General features: G+C 37.5%; 1 protein-coding gene across 10 annotated transcripts in view; it reads left to right on the top strand.

Annotated features, from left to right (window-relative positions):
• The window catches only part of PTPRM (protein tyrosine phosphatase receptor type M), a 982,826-nt gene extending 970,367 nt beyond the window's left edge, over positions 1–12,459 (top strand). For 8 of the 10 annotated variants that reach the window (XM_077492471.1, XM_077492470.1, XM_077492475.1 and 5 more), the window contains one exon: positions 11,799–12,459. In XM_077492471.1, the coding sequence (XP_077348597.1) occupies positions 11,799–11,852 (54 nt within the window). In that variant the 3' untranslated portion in view covers positions 11,853–12,459. The remainder of the gene's footprint in view (positions 1–11,798) is intronic. The other 2 variants (XM_077492478.1, XM_077492479.1) reach the window with 1 other exon arrangement.
• The last annotated feature ends 3,763 nt before the right edge of the window (positions 12,460–16,222 follow it).

Genomic DNA, 16,222 nt, shown 5'->3' with positions numbered 1-16,222 from the left:
AATTGTTAAATAAAACCTTTATGGTTTCATTACATACAGTACTTTATTTTAGACCCAGTAATGTAATCAATGGGTCTCAATAGATCTCTATACAATGCAGGGAGATCATGGCTGGTGGGAGGGGCCAACAGAGTGGTGTACAACTTTTTTTGAAAAGATTACAGTACCCTACTGCAACATCCATCTCCAGAGCCTCAGACATAATGCAAGTAGTGGGCGGTGAATATTAGGAGTTATGGAAGCGTGTCAGTCTGGAGGAGTAGAAGTGGCCCGGCAGGCTGTATTTGCATGCAGACTGCCCTAGATAATACCTACACGTTACATGCTGAGCCTCCATGATTGAAATAACTGAAATCCAGTTGATTAAGGGGCAGGCCAGGGACAGTAAAGCTGATAAGGCAAGGGCTAGATGATGTAGGATGTCTTTTAGCCATGAAATTACGTGAGCTCTATGCAACTTGCTGCAGGTCATGCTACATATTATTATGTAATTCTGTCCTTACCAGGAAGAGGAACATTCAAAGGCTGCAATTTGCAGACATGATGGAAATTACCTGCTTTGTCAGTCAGCACTTACATCCTGCAATACCAATTAGATTCAAGTACCTGTATATTTAAGGGGCGTGTGCACACCAGGAAAACCAAACTAAAGCCTAGTACACACTACTAGTTTCTTTTTGGTTTAACAACTATCCGACATTAGTACAGCGGTCTGCCCTGCTGTGATATTGTGTTCTGACAGGGGGGACTGCACCCCCCCCCACCAGATTACCCCAGCCAGTGCTCTCAGCCATTGGCTGAAAATGCGGATTGGGAGCTGATTGACAGTCCTTTTTGGTCATGCCCCTTCAACAAAAGCGGGCTGAATGGCTTGTTTCTCCCAGGTCGGCTCCAGTACACATGGGCCGAATGTTGACATTTGACCCATGTGTACTAGGCTCAAGGCAGCCATTCTGATCTTTTGAGACTGCTGTGGGTTATGTGACCATACCAAATCCAATTACAACATTGTACCTGTATCTTTATGAGTAATAACATATTATTTTAAAGGGAGAGTCATGTTTATGGAAGCATTACTACATTAGCCCTGGGAACTGCTTTATTCAAGATGACAAACTGACCATGTGCTCCCATCGCTTCTCCTGTAATCTATAGTGCTGCTGGATTCCCATAATTCATTTGTTACTTAAATTAATTATTTTATTTATTATTATTTTTATTATTAAGTGATAAAAAGTTTTAGATATAATGTTTAGATATTTAGATGTAACTCATGGTTAGATATGAATCTCCCTTCTCAGTCATCTCTTCTTAGAACAATTCTACAATCAGTATACCAATTCTAGAAATACTTAGTCTTATTAGTTCAGAAACATTTAGGCAGTGTGCTCCAATCAGGTCTGTTGTTTGCCTTCTCAAGTGTTAAATTACCTTTTTAGTTAAATCTCGATCTTGTTTGTCGGTATGGGTTGTTTCAAAAGCCTTGTTGTAATCAAATTCAAAAGATCATTGATTTCTCAGTCCACCAGTACTTTCTTTTGTCTAAAAACACTCATTAATAGCAGCTCAGCAGCGGCAAACTAAAAGGAGAGAGAGAGAGACGAAAAAATGAAATATGAATAAAATTCCTTTTATTATCTATGTCTGTGGAAGCACATCTATTTTGCTTAAATCACAATGCACCACATCCCTATTCAAAATATAAGCCATCTATTCAATTAATGCATGATAACAAATACCTAGGCATAACATAATGTCACTGAGTATAATGGCAAATTGCTGGCACGGCTCCAGCACTGTAGTAATTCTATTTCCACGTTGCCAGAGACTAGTTGTATGAGGAGGCAATAGATTGTGTTCTGATTGTGAACCATGAACCTGGCATCTGTTTATCTCTGCTCAGGAACTCTTCACATTCTCGGAGCTTGCATGCTTCCTTTATCCGCAAAGTACCCAGATCAGTACTTTTCTCATTAGTTTCCAAGATTGAATTGTGAACAATGCTTAATATTCTTCCCACAGAGCGCATCTGTATGCTTGCAAAAAGCAACATTGTGAAATGAATTTCCAGAGTTTTAAATTATACATTTTTTATGCGTTTTCCCAGCTAGCCAGCTTTTATTTTAACTTGAGGAATATTGTATTTAATTGTGGCTGCAGTAGTTAATGCAAATAGAAGCTGTCTAATGTAATGAGGTGCAGTCTTCTGTATCCCTACACGTAGGTGTTTTTGTGCCCCTGATGAAATACTGTATGTATGCGAGCATTTGTCAATTGTCCCTCTCAAAAGTAATTACAATTTGTTCATTGAACTCTGAAGGTTTTGCATCACTCTTTAAGTGGATCTATTAGTAACTGTACAAGTCTACACAAATACATTTTTGAGACAACAACACTATCATTTTCTGATTGTACCATCAGTTTTGTCATTGTTTGCCTTGTGTCTTGTTTGATTTTGTCATTCTACCCAATGTTTTTTTTTTTTTATTGGCAAGCACTCTGTTGTTTTATGTATTCCCTACGTATTTTGTGTAGCAAATTAATGCAGAAAAAAGCAGTACTTGAATTCCTTATTCTAAATCTAGCCTAACTGGGCTAAACAGATAACTCATGATGATGTGTGAGTGATTTACCTGGTCAGTGGGGTTGGTATACTAAAACTAGAGAGTGCAAAATCTGGTGCAGCCGTGCATGGTAGCCAACCAGCTTCTAACTTCAGCTTGTTAAAGCTTTGATAATAAATCCTGGAAGCTGATTCGTTTCTATGCAGAGCTTCACCAAATTTTGCACTCTTCAGTTTTAGCAAATCAACCCCTGTGTGTCCAACCCAGGATAGTTAACACACCAGCACAGGTTTCCCCTCATCCAATTCGCATGATAAAGGAGCCGGTTCACATTCCTCCGGGAAGGCCGTGGAGCGCACAGCAGAAGGGTCCTTGTGTGTCTTTGGCTCTGTTTCAGGTCCAAATTCAGGCAAAAATTCTGACCTAATTTGGACCTGAAACGGAGACGCATCGGACTCCCTACTGTGCCCCGTGCCACACATAGTGTGAACCCAGCCTAAAGTGTATGTCTAAGCAAAATATTGAAAATAAATAGTACTTCTATAGAATACATGCATATTTCCCCATGTTCTATCTTTTTAAACATAATGCAAGTACAGAAATGTAACAGTTGATGTCCCAGAAATATAGTGTACCCTTACCTTCCTATTTTGACATATTAATACAGCTCTAAATTTCTGTATACATGATGTCAGCCCTGTCTATTTTATTTCTGATGGATTACAAAAAACACACACAAAGAACGTCATCTCCTCCCTCCTTCTTATCTCCATAACCCCTCTTTATACACAGGCAGTAAGAACAGGAAGTTATCAGCTCACACAATTTCTGCCAAAAGCAACAGATATTTGTTGCACTTATTGAACAGATATAATAAAAATACTTTTGATCGTTTCATAAACTTTGAGCATGCGGGTATATTTATTATTAAGGCTTAACAATGGGTACCATTGTGTAATATACAGAAATGAAGAAGAATGAATATAAATGAAAAAATCAACAGGAACTGGTATATAACATAGATATACAGAATTGATGCGAATAGTATAAGGGAACAGTAAATGGGGAAAGTCATCTTTGGTGTAGTCTTTATTCAATAAACCTTGTGTAATGTATTAGTTGTTTGTTTTTCTCTCATGCCTACATGGTTACCAGACAAAAAAGCAATATAAACATATAAGTGCAATTTATATGTCTCAAAACAGCAATATAGGGATACACTTAATTAACATACAAACCGTATAGTGTCTGCTACCCCTCTCTGCCAACACTTACTTACAAAGCCATCCACAACTCTACCCCCAGCTACATCACTAGCCTAGTCTCAAAATACCAACCTAATCGCCCACTTCGTTCCTCCCAAGACCTCCTGCTCTCTAGCTCCCTCATCACCTCCTCCCATATCTGCCTCCAGGACTTCTCCCGAGCCTTGCCCATCCTCTGAAACTCACTACCCCAATCTGTCAGAATGTCTCCAAATGTATCCACTTTTAGGCGATCCCTGAAAACTTTCCTCTTCAGAGAAGCCTATCCTGCCTCCTTCTAACAACTGCACTATTTTCTCCATTAGCTCATCCCCCACAGCTATTACCCTTTTGTATAACTTGACCCTCCCTCCTAGATTGTAAGCTCTAATGAGCAGGGCCTTCTGATTCCCCCTGTCTTGAATTGTATTGTAAACTGTCGGTGCTATATAAATCCTGTATAATAATAATAATAATAATAATAATAACATCATACCTCATTCTAATTTGTCCAAATGTTTGTTATTTACATTAATGCCACCATTCTAAACTACCTGTTCAAGGAATACTTCAATAGTGATACAATAGTTAATTTTAACACTTAACAAACCAATATGCAAAAAAAAGCTATGTAATTACAGGAAAACATTATAACAGTATGTTCAGACATGAAGGTGTGATTATTATCAACATTACTGTAAACACATTAAAGTATCAACATGGTCAGTAGGGACCTTTTTTTTTAACGCATTTAGCACTTTCAAGTTGGAACGACTGCTATGACAGCCAATATTACCCTTCTGGGGGCTCAGAGAAATTGAGCAAATCACATAGTATTGATAAGCAACACCAGCCTAGCAATACCTTTATACAGAAGACATATGGAGAGCATATCAAGCATATGGAGAGTGTTAAGGAGAAATATCATTAGGACCTATGATGCAAAGGGGAGATAGTAATGGAGATTCCTAGGCTAGCTGAAGCCAGTATCAATGCTTGCCAGATTTTATTAAATTGCTCTACTTTGTCATCCTCAGACATAATGATTTTTTCATATGATATTATTGTATTGATTTGGCTTTGGGCTGTGCAATAAAGGGATAGCTTTAAATGCAAATAGTGTTACTGGTTTGTCCGAAAAAATCTAAGTCAGGGGTCACTTACTAATGAGGTACCACAGGAAGATTGGGAGACAACACTGCCTAATACATATCTGTTCCTCAAGAGAAACACTACTAGTCACAAAGAAGACCACGTCACTACACAAAACTATATAGCCCATTTACACTTAAAGTTTTCAAATAAGCTTCTATAAAAATCCAATATACACCATTATTTTAACTTGCAACATCCTCAGGGATGCCTTGGAAAAAGGGTAAGCTGGATAAAATGATCACACATCTGAAGATTCTTAGGACTTTGAAGCCTGCCAGAATAAGAGTCCATCCCATCTGTACTATATTGCTTTTAGTTTTTCAGTTTGATTCCATTGTAATGCCTGCCTGGTTCCCAATGAGTGACCTTTATTTGAGTTTTTTCGGACAAAACAAGTGCATTTGTAGAAATGGTTGGAGGTTCAAATGCATTATTGAAGTTTTAATCTTGTAGGCGAGACTATTATAACATCTGCTGAAGAAACAAATAGCATGTAGCACACTGAGAGCTGACTTGTTTTTTTAATTTGATTTTATCTGATTATAGCCAAAAGCAGTGTCTTTTTACAACATAATCCATAAGGAGCCCATCTGCGGCACAAATGGCCACATTAAACTAACACATACTAAACCTAAAATCTGGAAATAATTGAAGATAATGTGCCATCCCCTTGTCATTGTAGCTATTCCAGACCCTCATAGAACAAAAATATAATCAACAGGATCTTCCCTATGATGTCTGATTTTTATCTCGTTGCTTTTATATGACATCATTCAAGGCCCTAGGGTCATATAACATTCCCAGTATCCCAGTACATTTCACATAAAGAAAAAATACTCTCCTAGTACTGAAATACTCCAGATGCTCCAGCATATTGAGGTTACATCAGGGTAAATCAGATGTTCTTATCACGTTAATGCTGAATATGACCAATGGGGATAATCCCCCTCTGATCTAACAGACTGTACAATGACAAATCAAATGTGCACAATACTTACATGGATAGGGAACTCATGGCAAATATGGAGAATTTTCTGTCTGGACCATTCATACTGTTCAGGTCTTCAAAGGCAAAAAAAACAGTATGGGTCTGTGTGCTATAATTTACTGTATTATTGGAACTAAGTCAGAATTCTGAAAAGTTCAAATGTGTAGTCTAAAATAATTGTCCCAGGTGATGTCTCCATGGCTGTAGAAAACAGTAAAAAAATAATTATGGCAGCCTGATGGAAACTTGCAAATACGTATTGGGGGTTATTTACTAAAGGAAATACCACTTTGCACTGCAAGTGCACTGAAAGTGCACTTAGAAGTAAAGTCGCTGTAGATCCGAAGTGGACATGCAAGGAAAGTAAAAAACAGCATTTTAGCTTGCACATGATTGGATGATAAAATCAGCAGAGCTTCCACTCATTTCAGATCTACCCCTTAGATTTAGAGCGACTGCAATTTCAAGTGCACTTGCAGTGCAAAGTGGATTTGCCTTTCGTAAATAAACCCCATTGTGTCTCTAATCAATGCAAGGACAATAGGAAAGGATGCCTCTAATGCGTTTCATGTTTAACATTGCTTAGCCATGGACTATGACTAGGCGCTGTTTACATGTTGAATGATCTTTTTTGTTGTCTTACTTGCATTCATTTTAGACACAATAAATATTTGCAAGTTGAGAATATTATCTGGGATGAGCTGGGTAGGCATCTGATTTACAAGGATGGAATGTATGCAGACCTGGAGCAGTACTGTATTTAGTACTGTGTATAAGAGAATGGTTGAAAATTGCCAAGAACTGCACCTGCGAAAACCATAGGAAGGCATGGGGGTGGATTTACTAAAGGCACAGTGTGCATGGCAAGTGCAGTTACACTCATTTTCCCCAGAGCTTAGTAAATGTGGTAAAGCTAATAAATAGTGATGGCCCAATTCAGCACTGTAATAATCACACTAACACTCTAAAGTATCATCCCTATAATTGCACGGGATTGTACAAAAAGCTGAAAAGAATGGGACCTTTAATTATACCTTACCAGTGATCTAAAAAGCTTAAAGCTTAATAACACCATATTACATAAAAATCCATTTTAATATACTAAATACAACTATTTTTCTACTGAATTTGTATTATTTTGTATAATAAAATGGATATTTTTATGTAATGTTGTGTTATTATAAGCTCTAAATTGTGCAGGCTGTCCCTCAAATAAATCAATAGATCTACTAATCAGCTAAGTATGTGCATATACAATATATAATAAATATATAACAAAATTAAAAATCAATAAAAATCTGTGAAAATCAATAAAAATGGTGGAGATCAATAGCAATATAAATCAATCAAATATAGTGCATATCTAGTAGATTCATGAAAATAGGAAAAGTCCATCAGAAGATTCCCATTTCCCCTGAATGTGCAATCCCAGAAACCATTTCTCGAGGATTGAGACTGCTAAACAGGTGGAGCAGTGTCAATATACCATTCTAAAGCACATCGTGACCTCTCTAATCTAGTGAGGGCCATTGAAGCAGGTGAGAGGACACCCAAAGGTGGGATGGAGGGCACTGAGGTGTTGAAATGAAGAGTTATGGTTTCTGGAATTGCACATTCACTGGAAGCTGGAATCTTCTGATGGACTTTTACTAGTTTATGAATCTACTAGATATGTACTATATATTTGATTGATTTATATTGCTATTGATCTCAACACTTTTAATTGATTTTCACAGATTTTTATTGATTTTCACAATTTTTATATATTTATTATATATTGTATATGCACATATTTAGCTGATTACTAGATGTATTGATTTATTTGAGGGATAGTGATGCGTTATTTAGAGCTTATATATATATTTCTTGCAATTTTCACAGGTGGGCGTATGCATTTAAGTGTCAGCTGCTTTCTGCGGTTTATGGTTTACACATTTTTTATATTATGGGGATGGAATGAATATCACATATTGATTATTCATAGATTTTTTTTTTCTTTCTGGTTTTTGGTGTTATTTTAACACTAGTAAAGTGTAAAAGATTGTATTTCATAAGTGCTGGAGGTATTATACATATTAATATTGTGTCATTAAGCTTTTTAGAACACTGGTTAGGTATAATTAAAGTCCCGAATGTGGAAAAGCTCTGTTGATGTCCATCATTTAATCATGAGCAGCCAAACATTTTCTTTTTTCCTTGCACCTGATTGGGTCTTCTTTACAAAGTTGAGCTTTACCACATTTAGTAAGCTCTGGGAAAATGAGTGCACCTGCATTTGCAAAGTGCACAGGGGTTGATTTACTAAAACGTGGGGGTGCAAAATCTGGTGCATTTGTGCATGGTAGCCAATCACCTTCTAACTTCAGTTTGTTTGATTATGTTTTGACAAAAAAAACCTAGAGGCAGATTTCTATGCAGAGCTGCACCAAATTTTTCACTCTCCAGTAAATCAATCCCACACTCAATTTTCCTTTAGTAAGTCCATCCTCTGGTCTTATTGGGCAGCACTCTAGCAAGATACATCAGCTTAAGAAAAGGGTGATCATGTTTTATCTCTGCAGGGCCCTTTGCAGTCTATGCCCAGCTGTGGTGGTATACACATTACCTTGCCTTGAAGCAGTTTGAGTCTTGGAGAATAATGCTGTAAGATATGGTAGAGATAACGGATTTTGGCAACATTGCATTATCAGCATTAGTTTCAGCCATACAGTTGTCTCATGAGTTGCTGTGTACAGAGATAAATTGTTTTGACAGATGTCTGGTCTGTTTTTTTTTCCGGTGTTCTAATAAAGCTTCAAAATTGACATTCCCACATTTGAATTTTTGTACTCTGTGCAATAAAGGGCTTCAGCTAAAGCAAACAGGAACATGGACATATCACAGTTTTATATAACATTTGCCAAGCAAGATGGGAATCAGAAAGTACATTTTTCATGTGGAAAATAAAGTTAGAATCAAAGTATGTATACTGAGCTATATATACTGTAATAAAGTGGCTGGAAGTTAAAAAAAAAAAAACATTATTTTATACGCTATGTGTGATTCAATGCAAAATCTATTGCCTAACTGTAACTTTATAGGAAACTGAGGAAAGTAACTGAAAAGTCGATTTTTCCTTTTTGTATCACTAGTATGCCAAAAGCTGAAGTCTAGGCAGACACAAAAACACAACATAATGTAGTTATGTTTTGCTTAGGGAATTATTATATATATTTGTAAATTTAAATAAATGTACATACCTGAATTTGTCTTGATATGAGCCCTTCTGTAATCCCCTGCACTGCTTAACCTGAGCGAAGGGGAGCCTGATTTTTTAGTCTATCAGGCTTTGTTGTAGTTCACAATTGCTGAATCTTAAAGCGATTGTAAAGGTACTTTTTTTTTTCCTGTCAAATTTGTTTGTTGAAATTTAACAAATCAGAACACAAGTTCAAAAGCGGAAAATTATATGTTAGGATACAATAGAAGATTATATTTCCTTAATATAACTTAAAATGAAATATGTCTCATACCTTAATCAAAGGATTAGTAACTCAAAGAGACAATTCCCTATATTATTCCAGACAGAATAAATCCAAAACATGAACGATGTATTATAATGATATCTCAAGGAAATAATAGGTTGAGAATATCAGGTGTAATCAATAAAATTAGCATTAAGGGGTAATTGTTTTTACAAATTAAGCGGGAGCAAATACCGGTAATTTTAAAGTATCGCTACCTGAACCCGATGAACAAGAGGTGTGAGAAAAAAATTGAAAGAAAGGTTTAATAAAGGAGTTAGAAAGGGAAGAAAGGAGATGAGAGGAAAAGGAAATGCAAGAGAAGGGATCTCTGGGGAAATGTGTGGCTGTAATCATATAATTGTCATGGAAAAAATGAAAAAGTAGGTAAAATTTACCAAGGCATCAACAAGGATACATTAAAAAGTGTGTCATCCAAGGGAGCCATATTTTCTTAAATTTAGACATTTTGTCTTGAGTTATAGTCTCTATTTTGGCATGAATCATGCATTTTTTTTATCCACTAATGGCAGTTTGGTTCGGCTGGGCAAATCTCCATAACTGTACATCACTCCTTTAAGATGACACAGCAGGTGTGATGACCGCTGGCACCCGCGATCGCTGGGATCTGTGTGTGTAAACACACAAATCCCTCATCTGTCAGGGGATAGGAGATAGATTGTGTGTTCATACTAAGTATGAACACTGAGTCAATCCCACCCCCCCCCTACAGTTAGGACACACCTAGGAAACACAGTTAACCCCTTGATCACCCCCTAGTGTTAATCCCTTCCCTGCCAGTGTCATTTATACAGTAATCATTGGCTATTTTTAGCTCTGATCACTGTATAAATGTCAATGGTCCCAAAATAGTGTCAAACGTGTCTGATCTGTCTGCTGGAATGTCCCAGTCCTGATAAAAATCACACATCACCGCCATTATTGTTCTATACTGAGGAAACATTTTTTTTTATTTGGAGATATTTATTATAACAAAAACTACAAAATATTGTGTTTTTTGCCAAATTGTCGCTCATTTTTTGTTTATAGAGCAAAAAATAAAAAACGCAGAGGTGATCACCAGAAAGCTCTATTTGTGGGGTAGAAAGGACATACATTTTGTTTGAGTACAATGTCACAGGACTGTGCAAATGTCAGTTAAAGCGACGCAGTGCCGTATCGCAAAAAATGGCCTGGTCAGGAAAGGTGCAAATCTTTCTGGGGCTGAAGTGGTTAATAACAAACAAATTTATACTCTCCTGCTCTGTGCAATGGAATTGCACAGAGTGGGCATGAATGTCTGCTTCTTGTGTCCCCCCCCCGTTGGTGCTCCTGGCCCCTCCTCTCTGTCCAGTGCCCCCATGGGAAGCCACTTGTGTGCTCGCTACCAAGCCCTGGTGCTGCGTCTATCGACACAGACAGCCCGACTTGGCCCCACTCCCTTATCACTGGCTTTGATAGAAAGCACTGGGAGCTGATAGCTCCCGCTGCCTCAGCAAAGCTAGCGAGACTCAAAAGTGAGGGGAGAGAAGAGCTGCAGACGTGCACATCGCTTAATCGAATGAGGGCTAAGGTAAATAAAAGGGGGGGGGTGAGGGGGGATGCTGAGGGTGTGTTCTTGACAAAACTGTACTGCAGCTGTAGTGGAAGTGATGAAGCTCCTTGCTTTGTTTTCTGCCTAGAGTGCCTAGTTCACAGAATTGCAAATCCTTTTATCTGTAAAACAGTTCCCTTATATCAACTGCTTATTTAGCTGCTTACCTGGAGTTGCTCTTTAACTTTTGTTAATTTAAAATAAACCTGTTCTTTAATCAGAGCCCAAAACTGCCATACTCATGCTGCTATTCCATAACATTACTTGACTAATACATCCAGTCTTCCTGCATCAGGAAACCTAGGGATGTAGTTATGCAACATATCATTTACAGTTAGAGCAGCTAGGATGTTAATGCTACCGTGGTAGGCCATGGAGTGCAAGCTAAAGTTTTAGTAGGTATCAAAGAAGCTTTCTGACCATTATTTGATATCTGCTAGTAAAATGTGTTAATCTTCAGTGGTACTGATCATCTTACTAACCATTATCATTATGACCAGTGACAGAATTTGTTGGTTCCTGTTCCTTAGACCGTGGATCTGCCAGATCCTTGTGAGTACCAATAGGACCTTCATCTAGCTGTATTTTTCACAAGCCTCAGCAAATAATTCCATCCGTACAGAGCTAATAGTCCTCACAAAGATAGCTTGACTGAACAGGCTTGAAAAATATAATTATGCCAAGATTTCACCTATGTACTATACCAGTCTTCCCTCATGATTGGAAAATTTGTATTTTCTTCTGTTTCAGGATCAATACAAATTCTGCTATGAAGTGGCTTTGGAATATTTAAATTCTGTGTGACCGTTTCAGCAAGGCAAGGGAAGCAAATGAAAGAAGAAAAAGAACTTTTCACCTTCATCTCAACAAGAACAATGGACATTGTTCCTTGATATTTGTATATATACAATGAAAACTTCAGTGTTCTGCTTATTTTGCTTTCTTATAAATGGCTCTTTGAGGAGCTGGAAAATGTTATCTGGAAGCTGCCTGCACTGCCTTTACCCCCATTGTCTTGCTGTTTCTGGACAAGATGCACCTTGATGTTTAAGGATTGGTTATCTACAGCGACCAAGTTGCCTGAACGAAGCAGCAGATTTTGGTGAACGAACGAGCACAATTCCATTCTTATGAAGGATCCTATTTTTTGTTTTTTACTTTGTTATTGTCTTAACTACAACAGTGTTTATTTTTTATTTTATTTTACTTTTGTTGTGTTCTGTGGAAAATGCAGTTCTGCACTCTGACTACATATTTTTATTACATTTGTACACCAATGTGTTTGACAGAAAACATGACACTTATTTATCTGTTTTAAACTGCATTTAATGGGACACATTTTGTTGAACTATAATTACTTTATTTGTATTATTTGAAAAAATAAATGACTTTGCAAAAAAAGAACAGGATACTTAAAAAAATCTTTTGTCTTGATATTTAAACATTGATGGTTCAGTTATAACAAATGATGTTGTCTATTTACAAAATATAAAGAATATAGAAACAGTTATTATTCCTAATTTAGTTTTTCCCCAACATTTGAAATACACCTAAAATACCCTTAAGGCCACACATTTAATCTAAAGGTATAAATACTACCACACTATTGTACAACCATTATATTAACTTTAAGATGGAATTTGCAGAGCTAGAGAGCCTTACAATGGTATTGCTATGGGATTGCGTTACATATGGTTACACTTCTGCCATATATAGAGCCTGTTGTTGTGATTCCATAGAGTGTCGCGTTTTGCTTACAACTGCTCTCCATTACTGATGGCCACAGCTAATAGCTCTGCAATCATTCCTGGCTGCAGCTATTAATACAGCTTTGCCTTGCCTGAAACCTATTTGATTATAATGTACTATAATATGATAGCACATTATTGTATAGCTCATATTGTAATGTCCTGTCAGAATAAAACTCATTTAAATGAGCTATGGGTATCAGGGGAAAGCTACCCTGAATTCCATCAGATGTGTATGGCTTGGATTCAGTAATTACAAAGCTAGTAACAATAGCAGGTTGTAATGAATAGCAGTAGCAAAACAACCATGCACACAATGTAATATAAAAATAACTGATAAAATAAGAAATAAATATTCAGGCTTATGGAAATCCAAAACATTTGTTTAGTGGGTAAACATTTTTTGGTGACAGCTAGGGGATACCCCCTTGCTTTGGAGAGATATCCTCTTACGTCCTGCTGTGTTCCTGGAAATCAAAGCGAGGGGAAATCTTCCCGATGGGACACATACAGAAGAAAATAAGATGGTGCTAACCCATTCCCTACGACATCCAAAAAAATACACTTTAATCTTTTGAACATGTTTTTATATGGGCTCACTGTGTATTGGCCCTATCTGTGAATAAAGCACCTGCAGGTGAAGTGTAAATGCAGTGATACCAAGTTCTTTTATATGAACCACTTCAATACCGCACATTTTATGTCATAATTTTTTGAAAAATTAAGAAATGAAAGAAAAAAATTCACTATTTGTTTTTGTTTTTTTATATACGGTCACCAGTGCAGTACAGCATCATCATATAACTGGTGTGACGGTGATCAGGGACACTGAATGGTGACAGTATGGAGAAAAAAATATATGTACTAGAATTTATTTTATTTTATATTACTTTTTTTATGATTCTTTTTTTAATCAGAGCAATATAATGTTACCATAGAAACATTGTACTGCTCTAGGGAAGTGATCCGGATTTGTTTTTGTTTTTTACACATTATGTTTGCTTATACTTATACTTATACTTTACTTACTTTCAAACGTGGTGGCAGCATCATGGTTTGGGCCTGCTTTTCTTCAGCAGGGACAGGGAAGATGGTTAAAATTGAGGGGAAGATGGATGCAGCCAAATACAGGACCATTCTGGATGAAAACCTGTTGGAGTCTGCAAAAGACCTGAAACTGGGACGGAGGTTTATCTTCCAACAAGACAATGATCCCAAACATACAGCAAAATCTACAAAGGAATGGTTCACAAATAAACGTATCCAGGTGTTAGAATGGCCAAGTCAAAGTCCAGACCTGAATCCAATCGAGAATCTGTGGAAAGAGCTGAAAACTGCTGGTCACAAACGCTCTCCATCCAACCTCACTGAGCTCGAGCTCTTTTGCAAGGAAGAATGGGCAAGAATTTCAGTCTCTCGATGTGCAAAACTGATAGAGACCTACCCCAAGTGACTTGCAGCTGTAATCGCAGCAAAAGGTGGCTCTACAAAGTATTAACTCAAGTTAATAAAAGTTAACTCAAATAATTTAGCACGCCCCACTTTTCATTTTTTTATTAGTTAAAAAAGTTTCATAAATCCAATAGATTTCGTTCCACTTCACAATTGTGTCCCACTGCTGTAAGGTACAGCGCATAACAACATATATTGGTCACTATGTAGTTTCCTCTTTCTCTTATGACGGATGATTTTGTGGTAGATGAACCTCATGAAATGCAAGAAACGTTGCCAAATAGTGTAGTATTTTCATAAATAGATTTATTAATTAGATAAAGTTGTCTGGCTACTCACATTTTAAAAGGTAAAAACAGGCATTGAATGTAAACAGAATGGTAGACAGCAGGTGTGGGCATCACTTCCGGTGTCTCTCTCTCTCTCTTTCCGCACGTGTTTGTCACTGTCACGTGACTTCATCAGGGAAATTTTTTTTCATCTACCACAAAATCATCCGTCATAAGAGAAAGAGGAAACTACATAGTGACCAATATATGTTGTTATGCGCTGTACCTTACAGCGGTAAGGTAAGGGGACATCCATCTATTTATCCCACGAAGGGGAAAGAAGGAGTGTACCACTGAATTGTCTGCATGACTTGCACAGCACAATACATGGATCTGGTTTTTGCTTGAATATCACGACAGCAATAGCTGCACTGTCTTCACTCCCAGTTTATCCATTTATGTGACTTATTGCTTGGACTCATTGGCACTTAGCACTTTATTTATTTATTCATACGGATTACTTTACGGGCTTAGCACTTTATTTATGTATTCATACGGAGTGTTTCTCTGATTAATTTTTGAGTGTGATTATTTTAGTTGATCGCTTCATATATGTGTGCACTAGTCACTTTTTTTGAGTTTTTGCACTTTACTTCTAGTACTTGCTATTGTATCATATGTGTAGCACTATGACACCTTGATTCACATTATTTATTTAACAATTGGATTAGTTATTAAAGTTATTGGATTTCAATATTATTTATTTACTATAGGGAACATATAGCGTGTTTATGACTAGCTATTTTTTGGTGTAATATTGCTTCTTATCCTTTATTTTCACCCCCTACCATTCTTTTTCCCCGTTCTCCCCCTTGTTTTTTCCCCTTTCCTCATACAGCGCAGCACTATTACACATTGTACAAACCTGAGAATGTCCCCAAAAGCAGAGGCACACTTAAATGGTAAATAAAGCACAAGGTGACACTTTAAATGGGATTGGTTACCTCTACTCAGGTTAGCTCTATGAGTGCAGGCAGGAGGAGAGCAGAGGAATGACTCTCTTTGTGTCAGGCTTCTCTCTTCTGTCCCCTGACACCACAGATCCAACTTTAAAGCGGTTTTGTACAGAAAATTGCAAGTTCATCTTATTCAAATGGCTTTGGAACATAGATGCAGTTATGACCATTGAAATAAAATAATATTCAGTATTTACCTTTTATTTTTAATGTTTATGCCGACTTCCGGGCTCTCCTCCCGTGGGAGTAGGCGTGTTTATCGGCTTCGCAATGGTCCCTGGGAACTTTTTTAGCTATTTCCCAGGAATCCGTGGGGGACACAGTCATGCCGAAATCTCGTGAGATTTCGGAAAGGAGGACGCCGGTCACGTGACAAGGGCGTGTCCGAAATTGCCATTTTGAAAGTGGGCAGGCAGCTCTATCTGCCATTACCACTATAGCATACGAGGCAAGAGGAAGGAAAACAAAGAGGACACTCAATGAGCATGTGCGAGATGGAGCGGTGGATGCTGGGAGCTTAGCGTCATCGCATCCAGGAAGTAAAATGCCTGTGGGCTTCAAACGCCCACAGGGAAAAAGGAAACCGCCGGACTGCTTTTTTAAAAGTTTTCCTTAGCAATGAAATCGTCACGCCGGGGGTTAAAAAGACGCCGATCGTGACTGCAAAGACACCGTAGGAATCGCCCACC

Source organism: Lithobates pipiens, unplaced genomic scaffold, assembly GCF_037356315.1.
Source record: "Lithobates pipiens isolate NorthernLeopardFrog02 unplaced genomic scaffold, aLitPip1_a1.2 Scaffold_19, whole genome shotgun sequence".
In the NCBI taxonomy this organism is placed as follows: domain Eukaryota; kingdom Metazoa; phylum Chordata; class Amphibia; order Anura; family Ranidae; genus Lithobates; species Lithobates pipiens.
Note: the sequence above shows the minus strand (reverse complement) of the source record. Positions and strands in the feature narration are given on the sequence as shown.